This window comes from Saimiri boliviensis, chromosome 4 (genome assembly GCF_048565385.1).
Source record: "Saimiri boliviensis isolate mSaiBol1 chromosome 4, mSaiBol1.pri, whole genome shotgun sequence".
In the NCBI taxonomy this organism is placed as follows: Eukaryota; Metazoa; Chordata; class Mammalia; order Primates; family Cebidae; genus Saimiri; species Saimiri boliviensis.
In genome coordinates, this window is record NC_133452.1 from 46,499,652 (window position 1) to 46,520,599 (window position 20,948).

A 20,948-nucleotide genomic window follows, 5' to 3' on the forward strand; every position below is an offset into this window, starting at 1 on the left:
TGCTGGTTGTTACTGGTTTTTTTCATAAGAGAAACTTTTATTTACTCATGGCTCCTCCTTGATGAGTATAATCAGTACTCATGGTATTTCTGTATTCTGCCCATACTTTGAAACTTTCTTATGGCTTTTTCAAGATGTTTTATAGTATGATCATCATACAAAAAGCAAAAGTTTCCATTACATTTCACATACCAGCCAAAATGATCCTTTTAATACTACCTAAATTAGCACTTCTGAAACCACAATGGTTGGGCCTTCCATCAGCTGTATTACATAAAGCATACCCAAGCCCATCAGTGGAAACCAGGAGTTGTGGTTCTCTCTGTGGGTAAGGGAGAATAACAAATTAAGTAGAAAGAGTGAATTGTGCAATTTTCAGAATTCTTAAATCTTTTGGGGTTTTTTTTGTCTTCTGATGGCAAATCAATGTTGATTTTTCAGTTATAATGAAGCAAAGGAGTATGGAATTTACCTTAAGAGAGAGAAAACTCTGCAGGAGCAGAAAAGCACTGATTAGGAGATGCATTTGCCCTGAGCATCTATAGCCCTGGCAAGCACTGCCACCTCTGAGCAGAAAAACAGAAACCACAGGACCCTGAAGCCATCCTCAAAATAGCATGGATAAGGGGAGATTATATTGGGGTTTTCCATGAAAAAGAAGGAGCCAAGTTTTCAAGAGGATACACAGGAAAACTTAGCTCATATTGTTAGTACAATTATTGCCCCATTTTACTGATGAGAAAACAGTGTGCTGGAGGTCACACAATTAAACTGGTAAGTCTTCATTGCATTTGCAACACTTACCGGCTTTTTATATGTTGTCTCCACTAGAGTGACTTTCAGAAGGGCAAAGGCTTTGTTTTGTTTATTCCTATATCCCCAGTATACAGAACACAGGTAAATGCTCAGTAAATGTGTTAGTGTAAAAAATGAAATTAACTGAAATCATCATTCAATCCAGTCCACTGCTTTAAGAGGAAGATTTTATATATAATTGACAATTTCTTGTATCTCCAATCTTTCATTCTAGAAATCAGGAAGTTCTAGTGACTTCAAGAGAATACCAATGTATCAAATATATTTGATCAAGTCAACAGTAAATTCAAAATACCATTAAAATATAGCCACATATGTTTAAAGTCAGTTTTTAAAGCATTTTATACTTCCGAATTCTAGCACCAAATTCAAATGTCTCCATATTTTAATGACAAATTTCTTCATAGCATTTTATATGATGTTTTTTAAAATTTACAGAAATTTAGTTAATGATAAAAAAACTGAAAGGGCATATACATGCACCCACATTTCTGAATCTGAAATTTCATTTAGTGACATTTTATTTAACAGTATTTCATTCATCCTCAGAAATAAAAAAAGACAGTTTCTCTTTTAAAAAGGAAATAAAATATTAATATAATGGTTTTCAGAATATAACAATGATATGATTTGTAAAGTTATTAAATCCATTATACAATGGATTATAATTAATACAATTTACCAAGGAACATATCCTTAGAATTCAATCATAAAAATTATAAAAAGAAAATTCAACCTAAGAGAACATGAACTATAGTATCTTTTATGTGCTGTGTATACTTGAGCTTGAACTCTATATTTGAAGTGATGCTAAACACATTCATAAAGGTTGGCAAAAAAGGATGTCACAGAGGGAAGTGGTTTCACTGTACAGACTATCAAGGATGAAATATTAAGAAATGTAAGGAAATTCTCCCTTGTTTGTGAGCAAGAATCATTAGTCTCTTCTCTAGAGAATGTTTTCCAAACTGTTAACCCTGATTACCATATCCTTGTGTAACTGACAAGAAACATGATCTATATTGCTTAACAATGTCATACACAGTACACAAAGCAGAACAAAACCTCTACCCATCACAAAGCCACTAAAAAACTGGATAACTTCTGACACATTTTCAAACATCTATCCTTATTCTTCAGGTTATATTTCTTCTTCAACATCACCTGCTGATCCTTTAAATTCGTTGTCTTCTTAATAGAGGTTCTGGTAGGAGATTATAAAACAGGAGGCTCAAATTATTACAGCTTTGGGAAAGGCACAACAATATAGCCAAGGAAAAGGAATAAGATGTGTTTGGCAAGGATTAAAAGTTAAACTGCCGTGGGTAAAAATCAGATACCTATCACACCAAGAACCAATATCTAGGACATTTAGTTACTCAAATTATGGAGAAGTCAGTCCAAATAGGAAATAAAATTTGGGGATAGTTAAAAAGAATTGTGACTGTAAGGCTCTAAAATGATAGCTAGAATTAAAATAAAGAGAAGGGAGCAAGTTGAAAAGCCAGTTCAAATATATATGAGCATGAGCAATTTCTATTATCTTCTGTCACAGCTATAAATTTTCATCATAAAAATTTAAAGATACATAACATGAAACCCAATTGTTAAAAGTGTTCACAGACTAAATGACTATAATATGTAGATTTCAAGATCATGTAAAGACCTTAGAAACACCAAAATACTTCCTCATTCATTTTATAATTGTTGCAGAGAAGGTACGAACACTTTCTTTCCTTTTTCCTCCTCTTCTTCTCTTTTCCATTAAAAGTAACTACATAGTCATATTCTCTTAAACTGGCTTCCAATACTGGAATTATGGTCATTTTAACCCCCCACAATTTTTTAAAAACTGAAATTAACTATGATAATGAATAAAGAACAATTCCCTATAATTTTAATCTCAAAATGACTTTTCACCTGAGCTATCTTGTAGTCTCTCCAAGAGTAAGCCATGTGGATACACATAGGGTCCAGTGACCCTGGAGTAACTTCAGAAGACAAAACTGAAACACTGATGTAAAACTTAGGCTCAGGGATAGAGACCACAATTGAGAAGAGGAGAATATCATTTTTAATTCAGGATTCCATCATTATGAGAGGAAGATAAATAACAAGATTTTTTAAATTAAGAAAACAAGAAACTCTCCTTCAATGCACACTATTGTGTGTTATGTAACTTGCTGAAACAAATTAGGACCTTCATGAAATCATTTTGGATTTGCTAAGTCCCAGGAACTGTTCAAGGCACCAATAATGCAATAGTGAACAGACAGACAGAAATTCCTGCCCTTGTGGGGTTCACATTGCTACTGGGGGAAAATGTAAATTAAATAAATAAGCTGTGTGGTATATCAGACAATAAATGCTATGGAAAGGAAATACAGCAGAAAAGGAGAATGTGAAGAACCACAGGCTGTTTCATCTAAAATTGGGAAAGAGAGTCCTCATAAAGATGACATCTGAGCAAAGACCTGAAGGAGATGAGGGAATAAACCATGAGAATATTTGAAAGAAAGAGGCAAAGGAAACCGCAATGCCAAAGTCCTGAGGTAGAGGCATGCTTTGCAAGTTACCGGAACAGCAAAGATGACAGTTTGGCAGCAGCAGATAAAGGAGAGATTCTTAAGAGATTATCTAAGAAAAGTCAAGAATCGGGTAGAGAACTTCAAAAGCAAAAAATTAAAGTATTTAACAACTATTTTTGCACATTATTGTCAAAAATGCCAGGCCACTCAGAAACCATGGTATGCTGCTATACTGATGCTTACTGCCTTCATATCAACACTTCTCATACCCTGTTATAAAGACATTGGCTTTTGCTCTTTCAGAGGATTTTGAGAACAAAATTATCTGAGCTACATTTTAAGAGACTCACTTTTGCTAATGTGTTGAAAAATCTACTCTAGAAACAAGGAGATGATTTTTTAGATTATTAAAATATTCCAGATTTAAAATGTTGAAGACTTGGGCTAAAACAGTGTTGATGAAGATTAGAGAAGTGGTTAGAGTGTGGATATATTTTAAAGAGCCAACAGCATGAGCTAGCTGATTAGATATAGTTTTGAGAGAAAAAGAGGAGAGAAAGAGAGGATGACTTCAAATTTTTTATTCCTAGAAACTGGAAGATTGGGGTTGACACAGAGTGAGATGAGAAGGCTAAAGGGGAAGCAGGGTCAGAGTGAAAGCAAAGTTTGGTTTTACAAATGTTAAATTCACATATCCATTAGCCATCCAATTAAAATTGTTAGCTATATGAATGAGGAGGAAGGGATATTACCAGTCTTCCCCATGAATCCAAGACACAAAGAACACAATTTTCTAGCACAAAACTTTGTAATTATATTTCATAAAACTTTTAGGCAATAATTCATAAACAAACATGCAAATATTTCAATCATATGCAACTAAGTGAATTATGTTCATATATGTATAATATAGCATTTTTTTCTTAAATGTCAACAAAGTATTTGTGGCTTCTGTTTGATACTTTTGTGATACCAATTAGAAAAAAAAGAGAACAAAACAGCGTATTTAATTTTATTTTTAGAGGAACAAGTAATCCTCAGAGACACGAGTTTTTGATGACATTGCTGTGTGGAAACTCGCTTCACAACAGAGATTTGACCGTCACTTCCCCATGACCTCTTTTCACTTGTCAAGTATTTAACTGTTGATATTAGAAACTCTTGACATTTTGAAATGGCTTTCTGCTTATAATTAAAAATATTTTCTCCTTGGTCCTCCTGAAGAAGGAACACACTTTTTGGCAACCAGAGTGAAAACAATGGCTTTTCCTGTGTTTTTTGGTTGCCTGGGTTCATTCTCACTGCGGATACTACTGTTGGAATCATGGTTCTCCTGGCCTGCCTTCAGGAGGGAGCACCAATAATGATTCTGGATAACCTCAAGGATCCTGTGTAAAGAAAATCCTCTGAGTTTGGACCAAAGAAATTCATGAAATCTACTTATAGATGGTTCTAGGTAAATGTAATTGTGTCTCTTTTACCTTATTAGATAACTTTTCATCCACAGATAGGGTAAGTGAGAAAAACTTACTGAAGACACAAATGTATAGTTAGTGAGTAAACATTCTTTCTCAAATCAGGATGAATTCTTTTTTTAATTTCACAACATATTTTGACCTGGAATTACTTTTTTGAGGATCTGTTTAAACCAATGCTTTCCTGTAATTCAAATTTCTAAATTTAATCTCTTGTCTAATCCATTTTATGTGTAAATGTGAAAACACTAGTTATTTTATTTACTAATCATTCCATTGCTGTATGTAATTAAAATGTTAGCTTACTTCTTTCCAACTGCCATGTGTGTACCTATGCAACAATCTTGCATGTTCTTCACATGTACCCCAAAACCTAAAATGCAATTAAAAAATAAATAAATAAAATAAAATAAACTACTATGTACTAAAAATAAAAAATAAAAAGAAAATAGCTGGAAAAAAGAAAGTTTGACTAGAAGTTATAGAATATTGAATGTCATTTTGATTAAACAACTACTATATATTTTCCTTTTTGATCCCCACACATACAAATATCACAAAATTGGAGGAATCCTAACTTAAATAGCTAAGCACAAGTTCTCTCAAACTAAAAATATTGTTAATTTTTAGACAACTTTTTAAAGACATCTCCATTTTATAGATGCAGCAGATCTGGGACTACCAAATTCAACATCAACCATATGCAAAATAAATGTATACATTTAAAATATAAAATATACAAAATTAAAGTATACACTTCTCTTAAACAGAAATGTATACCTATCCAAAAATTATATTATACTTATTGGAAATTATAACTCCTTCAAAAGGCCAAATTTTGTATAGTACTAAACAAATAATATGTAGTTGTAAAAATAACATTGGAGCAAAATAGCAAATAGTGTGCTCAGTATTCTTCAAGGACTTGTATTTTTCCTCTAGACATCTTTTATTTTTCCTGAAAAGCTTTGAAAACAAAAAATATTTGGTTTTCTGAGTTTTATTTATCATTTAAGCAAATGCAAAAATCTGAAAAATTGGATTAGAAACAAGACAATGATTTGAACCTCTGTTAAATGTAAATGAATTAAAGTTCATTGCAATTTTTTTAAGTAGCTGAGGAATGGCTGACTCTTAAAGCTGTTGTTAAAATTTATTTTGATTTTCACCTAGGGCCATCTCATTCACTAGGAAAAAAACAAATCTTACAGAATAAATGCACTAATATTATCAAGGACAGAAATATTTGCATTGAGACTTGAAACTAAGTCAAACACTGACAAAACACCTTCTAAATTTTAACAATTTCCACTATTTACCATGGCTGTATTGATTATATTAAAGTCCTATAATTAATCAATTTCTAAAATTTTATTTCAATAGCATCAATTGCACTCCTCCTTCTTTGAAAAAGGTCTAACTTGAATGTTTCAATCCACAAAGTTGTTATTTCATATTTTTATAGAGTCCCAGGAAATTCATTCCCATATTTAGTACATAGTAGAATCCACAGCACTATTTTCATGTCTGAGGTTAGCCTCTAAATGTTTATAAAATAAAACTTTAATTCTTAAAAAAGATGACATGACTATGTTCTCTAAGCCATTAACATCATAATATAATATTGTTACAAAGCCAAGCTTCTTTTGTATTTTTACTTATTTGTCCCTTTCATGTAGTAAATAATGTCAAATAGTTTCAGTAGCATATAGGAAGCTATTTTTTTCAACTAAAACAAAAGACCAAAAACAAGAAAACAAACCCTTTTCATTACTGAAGATAATTAATACACCTTGCATATTTAACCAGTCTTCTTTTGTTTCAATACATTGGTTTATAATTTGCCTCTTCTTGTATGATCAGTGACCTCACAAATTTCAAACACATTACTATGTTTCAGGCTATGTATTTATATAGCAGATCTAAAATGCAATATATGCCTATGAGCTTATTGTTGTAAAAAATGTACATATACCATATCTGAAAGTTCAAATATCATGCTAGAGCTCTGCTCATTTTAATTTGTGTGTTGAAAATCTTTCTGAAGTGTCCTCATGGCTGATGGCAACTTTTCATGTAATCATTAATGAATATACACAAAGAAGCTGAGATATTATTCACCCACCACACAAGGCAGACCTTTAAATAAAACAACAGAAGAGTGTACAGTCTCTCAGCAAGCTTTCCTGATGGAACTTATTTAAAGGACAATAGACGTGTCCATAAACCTTTACATTATAAAAGTAAAGGAAGCCTGTCCCTGAAGACATACTCTATGGCTCTGAAGGTTTCTTTTTGTGAAGAGTCATAAATACATTCCCCAGCATCTAAAACAGCTCTCCAATTTCTTGATGCATTAGGACTTCTGTTCCCTCAAGAATATTACAGAAACTTCTCATTTAACAATATGACCTAGTTATCACTATTAAAAGAAGCTAGGGGGGTCGTGCGTGCGGTCGCGGGGGCGTCGCTCTGCTCCCGGTGTGCGGGCGGCGGCCGCTGCCTCTAAGCAGGAATGAGCCGGGCTCGCGGCTGAGGCCATGGCCAGTACAATGGTAGCAGTTGGACTGACCATTGCAGCTGCAGGATTTGCAGGCCGTTATGTTTTGCAAGCCATGAAGCATATGGAGCCTCAAGTAAAACAAGTTTTTCAAAGTCTACCAAAATCTGCCTTCAGTGGTGGCTATTACAGAGGTGGGTTTGAACCCAAAATGACAAAACGGGAAGCAGCATTAATACTAGGTGTAAGCCCTACTGCCAATAAAGGGAAAATAAGAGATGCTCATCGACGAATTATGCTTTTAAATCATCCTGACAAAGGAGGATCTCCTTATATAGCAGCCAAAATCAATGAAGCTAAGGATCTACTAGAAGGTCAAGCTAAAAAATGAAGTAAATGTATCATGAATTTTAAGTACATATTACTTTATGTATATGAGTATTAACTTTTTATAATAAAATGCCTCAGAGTTACAGTTTTAAAAAATGATTTAGCACAAGCTAAATCTCAAAGCCTTGGTATAATTTTTGTTTAAACATGGGGATTTTAAATTAGACTATAGTTTAGAATATTTGCATATTAATTATGGGCAAACACACCATTTGAAGATTAATATTGTTCATTCCTCATTTGGCAGATGATTTGGGACCTATGTCTACTCTTCAAGGCAAAGTGAAGATGACAGTCCTTGCTCTCAGGGAGCCCCCACTTTAATGGGAGGCCAATAAACTGGTCATTGGACTGTGATAAATAGTATGATAGAAATTCACTCAAGCTGGTCAAGTAGGGGGTCTTAAGAGGTTTTAAAAAAAAAGGCTGTTCCAGGTAGAGACAACTGGCCCAGCAACTTGGATACTTGGAACCTTGTATTTAAAAGTGAATTTAGCCACAACTTAGACCTAAGAAATTGACCTAGGGGTGTGGGTGGGTGTGTATGTATTCTATTTACATACATATATTAATAAACAGAGTATTTCAGACATTAAAAACAGTATGATAAAGATTTCAGAGTACCGGTCTGGCACAATCACAGCTCATTGCAGCCTCAACCTCCTGGGCTCAAGCAATCCTCCCACCTCAGCCTCCCAAAGTGCTTGGATTACAGGCATGAGAAGTATTTACTTTGTATTCAGCTAGCCCCTTAAAGGTACTAACCATTTATAAATTATTCCTTCAGTTGGTTATTTCTTGACAATCAAACTTCTGTAATTGTTATGATTAAGCTTAAACACTGTTAGCAAAATGAAATGTCAATATCAAAATATTCCATTTGGACTGTTAATTTATACACTAATAAATGTAAATGATGTTTAAAAAAAAAGCTAGGTATGAATGTATGAATTTTTGGCTTTCCTGCTTATGAATGTATGAATTATTGGTACTATAAAGTTAATAAGTATTCTATATGAAAAACTTAGGCAATATCTCTGTTTACACTTATGCAAACCATTACTGAAATAAAAGAAATCATGCATGCCCACTTCAAAAACTTGCTTGCAAAACTGTTTAATACTTGTATATTGTTTTAGCATAGTGCCAGGTTTATCATTAACATGTGTTAAAGTGTATTTTACATACACAACAGAGACCTAATACTGTATGGGAATACTCAAACAAAGGCCTCAAATATCCTTCAAATATTTCACCTTTATAATAAAGATTTATGTATTTACTTTTTGGAAGAGAGTACAAATAAAATCCATATGCCAGTATCACTGCTTTATTCCATTTTCAAAGAGGCACTTCTTCATATTTCTTAGAGCATATTTTCATGATAATCTCTTCCTTCTTAAACAGTAGTCAAAAATGCAGGCAAATGTCACTGACAACATGGTAAGAGATGTTACTTATTTTTAAACCAGCTTTGGAAGCAGCTGCCCCTGAAATAACTGGAAGAAAAAAAAAGATACCAGAAATAGAAGATGGAACAGGCAGAGGGAAATAAAAATGGACTACTGGCCTATTCCAAGTCAAATGTGGTAATTCTTTGAAGCCCACAGATTTCAAGTGACAAGACAACTAAAATCCCTCTCAAAGTACAGATGCAAATTAATTAGAGCAAACAGTCTAGTGTGTTAGTGTGTGTATAAGAGTGTGTGTCTGAGAGAGAGAGAGGCAGTGAGTGGAGGTATACTATTGCAATTAAAATAAAAGGATATAGGAGTGCTTATAAGTATACAACTATAGGGTATAGATTATACAACAATAAACATAGCTATGTGACACAGAATATCATGAAGGGAAAAAGTCCTAAACAGTGCTAGATACCTGGTGCTGACGGATAAATTTATAAAGTTGAATGAATATCCCTTGACTGAGGTTCACAAGCATTACCATAAAATGAGTTTATTCACAGAATGAACTAGATATGGTAATTTCAAAAGGCATCATCATTGTAATTTGTTCATTCATTTTAAAATATTTTACATAATCTAGCCAACTCTCAATTGCTCATTTAAAGATGAGCAGTAATGCAATGCAAACTTTCCAAATGTGGGTCCGGGAGACAGTGTGAATGATACTTATAATTAGATAGGCATACATATAAAATATGCCTTTCTAGTTATTTTTATATATGACACTAACTTTACGATAGGGGAAAGAAGCTGCCAATGCTGGTTGACATCTGAAACTGGCAGAATTCTGAAAACTGGCAATAAATGATACACATCAAGAGAAATTCATGAGAATAAAATGTTTTCTGCCCTCTGCACTTACAATGTTTCTATTTTATTCCAGTGGATTATACTGCATAAGGTTTATGTAGTCTATAAAGCCCATGGCTACAAAATATATGTCAGGTAGGCAAGAATATAAGAATATCAATGGTTAGAATTCTCAAAAAGGTAAGAACTGCTCAGACATGTCCCCAGTGCCTTCCAACCTCTGTAAAAGTAACAAGGAGAGCAGAATAACTGACACTCATTATTCTTCTGCACATGACTGGAGGTTGGCATTATTAAGGTCTTTCATTTGTGTTAATTAATGTACTTTTACACACAGGAGGCCGTCCATTGATACACTATACACTGATGTACTTAGCTTGCTTTTACAATTTTTGGCTGTAGAATTCTAACAAATTTTGGAAGCTTTTGGTTCAAAAGTGTGAAGGCTGCCACATGCCTTTATTTTTGTTGGTTTCCAAGAGTTTCTGGAGATATTTTTCTTCCAAAAGAATATTTTAAAGATAAACTCTCAATCTCAAAACTTATTACGGGTGATAAAAATCTTTTTTTCACATTGAAATTTTAAATAAAGTTTTGTAAAATTTGCTGTAATTGTATGAATTTTTGAAATAAAATATTAAATATGCAAATTTCTAAATCCATGTATAAACTATTGCATGCTGTCTTAGATGCCTTCAGATGATTTCATTTTATCTCCTGACTAAATGTGTTTTTTTAGCCTTTTCTGAAAAAATCTGTGGACAAATCAGATCTCAAAGATAATTAACCTAAATTTGAAAAATAAAATTGGCTGTCACCTGATGCTACCCTACACTATGTTGAAATCTGTTGCTTCTTTGAAAGAAAAATATAGTTCAAATAAGATGGCACATATCTAAGATTGCATTATATATTAAATTGGAATTCCCTTAAACAGGTACACTGAAAGTCAGTTTCACTGTTTCTCATTTTCATTAACTTCAGTGGAATAGTTTTCCAGTTATCTCATGTAATTATCTATAACATCTTGAAGATCATTGGATATCTATGATTTATTTTATAATCCTGTTACATCAAGGATTTATTAGAGCTCAGTAAAAATATATATGAGTGAATATATATATGTTTTAACCAGTGCACAACAATTAGAAATTAACCCCTTACCTGTAAGCAGAAAATTTTATGTTCAAAATTAGCTGTCAAAACACTATTCACATATAAGTTCTCATTCTCTTGGTCAAAGAGTTTTGGGGGAAGAAATGTACTTAGAGTACATTAGAAAGAAATATAATGGGGTCTTGAATAGAGGGCACATTGTGAAGACAGCAATTTAAAAAGAATCCACTCTCTTACAATTCTATGTCTTAACTGAGGAAACACATCTTTTCACAAGATTCCAGGAATTAAACAACATAGAAGAGTTCAAGTGTTCAGTTTACCAGCTCATCTGCCATTCCTTGCCTCCAAAATGCAAGTGCAATGATAGTTACTAAGACACATTTCTCTGAAATGAAAATCACTAGACAGGAAATACATTAATCATGAAATTTCCTAGAATCATTTAGTTGTGTGCGCCCATTAAAAGTATGTTTGAATACTGACAGAGTTTCAGAAAAAAACAATGCAACAATCACTATGATAGCTGAAATATGGCTTCATAGGAAAGAGGGCTACATTTAATTCGCTTTGATTGTGTCTTTTCTGCTTTTTGTTATAGTTCATATCACTGGCATGGAGTTTTGAGCCAACCTTTTTCCAAATTGAGTTACTACCGAAATTTACAAACTTGACATGAAGATTACATTATATTTACAAAGAACTTGGCACTTACAGAATAAATTATTGACATTTTAAAAATCCAGCTCAGGGCCCCCATGGTTCAGGCCAAGGAAAGCCTGATGCCTTATTATATATTATGCTACATTAACATGAATAAGTCAGTTTCCAGCTGGTAATTCCTCCACAGTGCTGTCCCTGTTGCTGAAAACCAACACTTTCAATTTCTAATCCGTGAAGGAGATGTAGAGAAGTTATTAGTCCAGAGAAAGCAAAGGTTGCATGTTTTCTTCCTCATTTTTATCCATGCGTTTTAGTACTGTAGGATCCACTACTGACTGGGATCTGGAAAGGATAAAGCCAACATCAGTGAGTTATTACCAGATAATTGCGCAGATGACATTCCCTCCTCTGTCTTTTTGTCATTACTTCTCCCGAGAATGTGGATTCCCTTCCTCTATATCAAGGAATTTGTGAACTGTGGATATTGCACATTTAGAGAGAAATCACTGCTGGTGATGTTTTGCACTGGAGTAAGGAAACAATCCTCTCTGGCCTCTAACTAGAATAATGAGTCACCAATGGTTCTGAATAGACAATACTAGGCTTAAGAGTTCTTCATAGTTGAACAAGATTCTTTTCTTTGAGATACCAAAAATTTCTAGTGTAGGATAGATGTTTTCCAATAAAACATCTCCAAATGAAAAAAATTACAGTGAAATGATTATTATGATAAATTAAAAAGAAATAACAGGAGGCTTAATTCCAGTCTTTAAAAAATCTATGAAAAAAATGCAACAAAAATGCACCTTTTTTTCCTTCGGACCGTCATTTTTAGCTTGAATGATCGTATCAACAAAAAGATCAAAATTTGAATGTTTTTATTAAATTTCCTAGTAGAATATCCAGATAAAATCAATCTTAATCTTGAAAGTTTCATGGAACAGTTATAGAATTTTAAAAAGTAAAAACCCCTCTTGTTTAGGCCACAATACGTTATTATTGGGAAAGCACATAATTTGAAAACCTACCTATACATGACTTTGATAGCAGGTGGGGATTATATCTTAATTTATCATTAGGAAATCACATGAGAGTTGGAAAGAGGAAAATCAATGAAACATGCTCCTGTCATGGCAGGAAGCTGCCATCTTAATAGCTATAGCATTTAGGAAGCAGCTGCCCTTTTAGAATTCTCCTGGGTAATGAATTCTTCCCCTGCTGCTGCATTCCAGCCAACTGGCTTTTACTGTGGCAATATGCCTCTTAGCAGACCTCATTAACTGCTGAAAAGACCATAAGCTAAAACACAACTGCACATGCAAATGAAAAAGAACAGCAACGAAACTAATTATCAAAGTAAAAATAATGACAGAATTAACTGATAAACTGACTCAATTTAAATAAACTTAAATTATTTTTCAAAGATGGAATGAAAATGAAGGTAAAAGCATTAAAATATTGAGAGATTTTGTTCCCTAAGTGTCATTTACACTATTTTATCTCAATATTAAGTCGGCATTAGATGCCTATCACAGAAAAAAGCCTGACTAAAGTTGTGTGTATGTGTGTAAGAGAGACAGAGCAGGATGAGGAAAAGAGGGCAACAAGGAGAAAGAACAGAGAGAAGAGAGATTTTGTTTCATATTATTATGCAGTAGTACATAACCATCTTCATTTAAACTACTTTAAACCACCATCTGTATTTAAAGCAAATAAAAGACTTTTTAACAAAGCAGACAACTGCACAAAACACTAAGTAATTAGACTTTTGTTTTTAGGTAAGACCCAACTAAGCAAATTGGCTCTCAGATGAATCCATGTTAAAAGAGAAAGAGGTTCATTTAATGTCCTGTGCTAAAGTATTGACTTGACAACTGATATGCACGAGACTGCAAGTTCCATAAGCAGGGACTTTATCAGTTTCTTTTCTTGTGAATACAATGTGCATCATACAGCTTGGAAAAGAGTAAGGTCTTCATGTCTGGACTTCTAGCCAGTAAACAATTTCCATATTGAAAGAACTTCAGTATGAAGCACTCAAAATGAAGACTAATGGGATAATAGAGAAAGCAATTCTATTTTCTTTATAGAAAATAAATTTTAAATTTTTCCTAAAATTAAATCTATTATATAAATTGTTAAGATATATCCTAATAATATTCCATAAGTATATACCAATGCTTTTCAGACAGTACAAGGCACAAAATTTAAGCATTTGCCATAATATTCTCTTACACATTATGCAGACATGCACACATATACACATTGTAAGTCTGTGTGTTTCAGGACTGTTTTTGAAAAAATATTAGAGAATATGGCATTTTTAACAAAATATTTTAAATTATAGTATACTGTTCAACCTAAGATTAAGTTTCTAGTTTGCTTTTATCATGCATTACAGATATGAAGATTGTTGGATGATGAATGCTGGTTCCATATGCGGAACAATTCCTCAATCACAGACCAAAAGTGAGTCAGAAACAATTTATAATTAATTTTTTTCTTTTTGGTATTTAGTTGTCCCAAGTGTACAGTTATTTTAGTCCAATGTTTTTTTTAACTCTCTTTTATGACAGAACAGGATTATTTGTGCAGATTCAGAAGTGTTAATGAATTTATTTATTCCAGCCACAGTGGAAGGAGATGGCTGTCATTAACTCATACATCTCAGAGGCTTCTGGGTTTTTTTGTTTGTTTTGGTTTGGTTTTGCTTGAGCCAAAGGCTCACTATGTCATCCAGGCTGGAGTGAAGTGGAGCCATTTGGTCTCACTGCAACCTCCGCCTCCTTCAAGTGATCCTCCCAACTTGGCCTCCCCCAAGTAGCCAGGATTACAAGCATGCACCACCACACCTGGCTAATTTTTGTATTTTTAGTAGAGGTGATGTTTCACCATGTTGGCAAGGCTGGTCTCAAACTCCTGACCTCAAGTGATCCGTCCTTCTCAGCCTCCCAAAGTGCTGGGATTACAGGCATGGGCCACCATGTCCAGCCCATCTCGGGGGTTTCTGCATAGCTTCTATTGTTTTCACAATGAATAACTTTTCTTTCTTTCTTGAAAACCAGTAATTTAGGTTTAGGTATCCAATACTCATTTCTCATGCATCTACAATACATAGTGTTTAAGAAACTAGATATCGGACAAAAGTGGATCATAACTGCAGTTGCTAATAATAGCAGTTTGCTAGCTGTATGATCATGAGAAGACTAAACTCTCTAAAATTTTGTTCTCAATTTTTGTAAAATGGGAAAAATAACACCTACATCACACAGTTATAGCGAGGATCAGAGGCAACAATGCATCGATAAACTCTGGCACAAATTCTGGCATATGGTTAAGAAAATGGCTCTGGAATACTATTGCCTATGTACAGATATTAACATCACTACTTCGTAGTTATATCACTTATCTTTCCTGTTTTTCAGTCTCTCTATCAATAAAATGTGGATACTACTACTTTATTAGTAGCTTTAAGAAGCAAATAAGTCGACATATAAAGAGCGTTGGAACAGGGTTTGGCACAGAGTAACAATAAATGCTTAACATTATTCAATAATAATATATTCAATATTCAATAATCAGAAGTGTGTATCATGAAAATAAGTACTGTTACTCACTACTCTTATGTGCCAGGCACTATCATAGGCATTGGCAACGTAAGGTAAAAGACATTCTCCAGTTCTAAAATACTTAGTCTGGTGAACTTTGTGTCTTTACACATGACTATGCTGTTCCTCCATAAATTTAGAGAGGACCTGCCGTTCCTCCAAGAGACAAAGTCATCTTCTTAGGCATCTAGCTACATCTACTCAAAATAAAAATTATGGACAACTTTTTGGTTATGGAATGATTTTCTACCTCTTAATTCTAAAGATAACATAAAACTACGAAAAGGAAAAAGGCCAAGGGGAATCAGCGTGGAACACAGGAGCAATCTTCTCTTTTCCTCAATGGCAAACTGCCATTCGCTGACAAACAGAGCATGACAAGCAAGTGCAACATCTTTCTTAGTCTCATTCTTCAGGAGTTTTCCAATAGAATCATAAATATTCCATACGATACCAAACATACACCAAACAATGCCTAAAATTCTTATCAGCCTATGACACAAGCAAGAAACTCAGGATTTGGGCCGTTAATGGGCTATAAGCAAAGTGTTCAGGGCGGGAAATGGCCTCATTAACTGGAGAAGAGAATCAGTATACAAACGGTGGATAGATTGAATTAAATCTAACAAGACGGGCCTTAATCAATTAAAATAATGTGAACGGAGGACAAAGCTAAACTATAGGAGGACATGGATTGGTAAGTAAAGAGACTTTCCAGTTTTAGGAAGCCCCAGATGAGTCAGCTTTGGCTGCCTGAACAATAGCAACAGTGACAACAACAAGAACCCAAAGAAGCCACTGAGGTCTATCCTGCAAAGCCAGAACTCTGCACCATAAACGCAAGTACTAACACCGGGTCAGATGTCTCCTATTCGGTTACGAATACTGCACTTAAAGGGAACTACTGATGGACAGCAGAGCACCCTCTTCCATGCATTCAACTAGTAATTGCTGACCACCCTCTGTTGTTCCAGGACTTTCTCCAGGCACTGGAGATTCAGAGAACAGGGTAAACACAGTCCATATGGTCTCCATGAAGCTTACTTTGGGGTGGGGATCGGAAATAAAATTAAATAAAATCAGCTATTTCACAGACTAAAAGTGCTATGAAGAGAATAAAATAAAGAAGGGTGATAGACAGGGAGTGACCAGAATGAGGAGAAAGTAGAACTGACTAAGACCAGGTGGGTAACAAAGATCAAAAGACTCTCTCTTGAGAAGCTGACCTTTGATTGGGACCAGCCGTTTGAAGATGAAGGAAAAGAGCATTTCAGATGGTGGTGACAAGGGGACAAAGAGACTATTGTGTCTGAAAAGCAGGGGAAGAGGAAGAAAATGGGATATACCTGGAGGGGAGTGGGAGGCAGGGTCAGACAAGGTAGCATCTTGTAAGCCATGATAAGGAGGTGATTCTATTTATTGCATAAATCGTGGTCATTAAAAATATAAAGCCGAAGCCTGCACAGTGGCTCACACCTGTGATCCCTCGGCTTTGAGAGGCCAAGGCAGGTGGATCACTTGAGGCCAGGAGTTTGACACCAGTCTGGGCAACATAGTGAGACCTGGTCTCTACGAAAGAAACTTTAAAAATTAGCTGGGCTTGGTGACAGGCACTTGTAGTCCCAGCTACTTGGGGGACTGAGGTGGGAGCAGTGCTTGAGCCTGGGAAGGTTCAGGCTGCCATGAGATATGATCACCCCACTGCACTCCAGCCTGGGCAACAAAGGGGGAACCTGCCTCAAAAAAATAAAATAAAGCCAATATGCGAAATGATCTGATTTGTATTTTCAGAAGATTTTTGGATTGCTATGTGGATAATAAATTGGGGATAGGGGAGCAGGTAAGGCTGGAATCAACAAGAGCAGTTAAAAAGTTTTTTAGGGGGTGGGTGCGGCTGAGCAGAATGCAGGTAAGGTGTAGAAGTTATAAAGAAAAATGTGCTCACATGATGGGGCCACATGAGCAGTCATGCCTCAGGCGGAATGGCTGAAGGAAAAGGGCCTCATTAGCTGACAAAGAAGAACACTAGTGGACACCGATGACAGCTGCCTCCAAACCCTTATGTAGTTCAGTTCCTGAGAGAGGGGCTCTGTGCCATCAAGAGTAGGCAGGCTTTATGTCAGTGATGTTAAGGACTCCACACCTCACGCTCTGGAGCCCAGCTCTGCTACATACAGACTAGCTAACGTTGAGGATGCAATATCTGTTTAACAGGGTTGCTGTGAGGATGCAATAAATTAATGTAAAACAAAGCACCTAGTAAGGACCTAACTCATGATGAGTACCTAGTAAATGATAGATAATAACAACTATTATCATTAGGATTATCATTTTATTAGAAGAAAACTACTTTTAGAGGAAGTTGCTTTTAACCACTTTTGCTTTTAAAAACGTTTAAAGAATTTGATGAAATATATGCCTTCTCCACAGAAAATACATGCATGACATATATATATACATTCATACTTATGCACACAAAATTTTGCATACAACTTTTAGCACTTAACAGAATCCTTTGAGAGCCCATCCGTGAACCCCTTAGGAGAGCAGAGATCTCAAGAAGTTCTGTTCTAAAAGAAGGTAGTTAAGAAGCCTAAAGTTGTTTTAAATATAAACTTGCTAACTAGTGAAAAAATCGAGCAAGGAAAGTTTCTGGCCTTTCCATTCTCTCCAAGGACTTGTGCATCAGCCTGGAGAGAGGAAATGATCGCACACACATACTAACAATAATCACCACAGAGGCAGCAGCATAAAACAGCATCCTTAAAGAACAGCCACATTACTCCATGAGTCGGAGTTAGGAGGATAGGACCTTAAGGCTTTCATCAGAGAAGGATGCCAGACATTGGCATGACCTATTCAACATCCTTGCATCTTCCCTAAGCTAGGTATGGAGGCACTTGCAGGGGCTGTGGTGCCCATATTTCTGTGAATGCGAAATGAACCGGAGGAGTAATATTTGTTACTGTTATCTAAATGGACCCCGGGCTGTTGCTGCCTGGGAAGTCTGAGAATTACACATCTACTTGTTTGCAGCAGAATGCAAACTCAGAGCCAGGGATGCATTTGTGCATGCTGACAACCCCCCAGATTATTGATTGAAAGAAAAAAGGCATAAAAGTGCTGTGAGAGTCAAAGCAGGTATTTGGACTCTGACTCAGCAATGAAATTTATAAAGATTAAAACTGAAGGGAAACACAATGTTTTGTACCACTAATGTTTAGATCTTTAGACAAAGACTTGGCAGAGACATTGAAAAAGGACCACAAACTTTGTTGAATACCGTGTTTGAACTGATGTGTTTGTGTGCATCATTGCTTTCTTCAAAAGAAATCTTACACAGAATTCCAATAAATTGCTTAGATAGGAGAGTTGCTCTCACTGCAGGGGAAATGGGCACTCTCTCTACTCTACCTACTTGGTCTGAGGCACTCCATCAAAACCCTTGGTTTCTCAGGATGCAATTTGAAAACCCACCAGATTCGGTCACTTCCAAGGACCCTGCTAGACTGTCTGTGAATTGGGAACAACACTAAGTTTAGGTTACCTCGAATTACTTTATCTTTTTCTTAACTGACAAATAATTGCATATATTTATGAAATACAATATGATGGGAAAATACTGCATGATTTCACTTACATTGGAATCTAAAAAAGTCAAACTCATACAAGTAGAGAGTAGAATGGTGGTTACCAAGCACAGGGATGAGGCAGGGTGGGTTGGGGGTAGATGGGTAGATATTTGTCAAAAAGTACAAAGTTTTAATTAGGAAGAATAAGCTTTGGAAATCTATCATACAGCAAGGTTACTATAGTTTTCAAATATATAATAATGTATTATTATATATTTGAAAACTGCTAAGAGAATAACTTTTAAATGTTTTCACTATAAGAAAAGGACTTTATCTTTGACTCAGAACTCCTAGACATCCAATCATCAGGCATACAGAGTTTAAAAATCACACTAGAAAAATATATACAAAAAAACTAGAAAGCTTAGAGGTTGACTCAGGATGCCACCTCCTGCCCTGACCCCAGCCCACTCCCAGGCTACCTCCAGCATACCTCTTCATGGACTTGGGGGAGAGTTCCTTGTCTACTTCCTTCACAGGCATGCTGTAGGAGTCTACATTGTATTCACTGTCATCGTCATACTCATGGTCTAGCAGCGTTCTTGCCCATGTCCCCATGTCATAAGGAGGCAGCATTCCTCCAAACTCGGAGGGCAGGATCTCAGGATGAATTAGTTGGTGTAGACTGTTCAGGTTGTTACCATGCAAAAATATCTATAAATGCAGGAAGACGGGAGGAAGGGAAAGACACAGAGGAAACTAAATATCATCTAAATACTACATGGAGGAAGTAAGAATAGCAATAGCAAATATGAGTTTTCCACATCTGTTAAAATACTTAAGCCAGTCATCTACTCTGTGAAACAGGCAGGGATGGTACTATTAACCTAATATTCCATATCAAAATCCTGAGACTCAGACACTTTAAGTAGTTTCTGGAAGGTCAGAGAATTATTGGGTAAAAGAGCTGCAACCACAAATTTAGCTTCTGCTTCACATGCAGGAACATGAGCAGAATAATATGTGCATGCTGATCTGTACATCATCCTGGTGTTAGCTGTGCAAATTTGATGATGTGTATAATGAATACTGTGAAAACAGACCCTTCTCATAAGAGACTCATCAATTACAGAGCCTATGCAAGTTATTAGACCCAAAAGCTGTCACTTGCATGGCTTTCTCTTTATCATCAATAAAAATAAGAATATTGTAACCACTAAATTACTGTTTTATAATGCAAAGTGGGTGACGTAAATAACCGAAGTAGATTAGCATAATCATAATGAAAGGCTGAGTGAAGTTCATGTCCCAAAGTACATTATGTTCTGCAATGTTGCCAGTATCTTCTCTGCTAAAGATTTTCATACTTACTGTCAAGATAGAAAATGAAACAATAGATTAAAAATGTAAAGCTGTATGCATACCTTAATTATTTTGTCTAGATAGTGCTTTTTCAAAAACTGGAGACATATTCAAGACACATACTCAAGCTTTGTTTTTCCATAAATTCCTACCTTTCCTCTCTTTCCATTTCAGTTTTAAAATTGCAGTGGCCTTCTCAGCTATAGTACTGTTGTCTCATCTAAATTTATATAATATATATTTCAACATTATAGTTTATAAGTAACAAAAATAATTTCATTTTTCAGTTCAAGAAGAATAAGTTGACACATTCATATTTGCTTTCTGTGCCTTTAGAATCCACCAAAGTAAATATATAGGAAAACAAAGAAAGATTACTCTAAAATATCAAATAAAATCTGAAGACAGTAGTTACCAATTAATAAGCATTTTCAACAAATCATAGAAGAGGAAAAGCAGATAACCACAGGTCACTAGCCAAAACAGGCAGAGCAAATGGCTGTCTGGAGTATGTGACATGAGACCCACAGGAGGTGAAAGGTGCCGTCTTCCCCAAAGTACACCAGGTTAATTGCAAACTTTACACCTTGCCTTTCCTGTCTGAGTGCACAACAGCCAGTATTTATATCCAGGAAAACACAT

At 35.2% G+C, this 20,948-nt stretch overlaps 2 protein-coding genes across 2 annotated transcripts in view; one reads left to right on the forward strand and one right to left on the reverse strand.

The window, feature by feature from the left end:
• Window positions 1-970: 970 nt before the first annotated feature.
• Window positions 971-20,948, reverse strand: part of CLVS2 (clavesin 2) — a 78,210-nt gene continuing 58,232 nt past the window's right edge. The window contains exons 5-6 of the mRNA XM_003932374.4: window positions 19,438-19,658; window positions 971-12,106 (exon numbers count right to left, since the gene is read on the reverse strand). Coding sequence (XP_003932423.1) covers window positions 12,019-12,106; window positions 19,438-19,658 — 309 coding nt within the window. The 3' untranslated portion in view covers window positions 971-12,018. The remainder of the gene's footprint in view (window positions 12,107-19,437; window positions 19,659-20,948) is intronic.
• On the forward strand, window positions 7,360-7,710 carry LOC120363209 (mitochondrial import inner membrane translocase subunit TIM14). The gene has a single exon (XM_074397553.1). It carries the CDS (start codon window positions 7,360-7,362, stop codon window positions 7,708-7,710), a length of 351 nt encoding a protein of 116 aa, XP_074253654.1.

Bases quoted from the DNA above. Each gene is read 5' to 3' on its own strand.
- LOC120363209 (XM_074397553.1), top strand. From the start codon at position 7,360: ATGGCCAGTACAATGGTAGCAGTTGGACTGACCATTGCAGCTGCAGGA.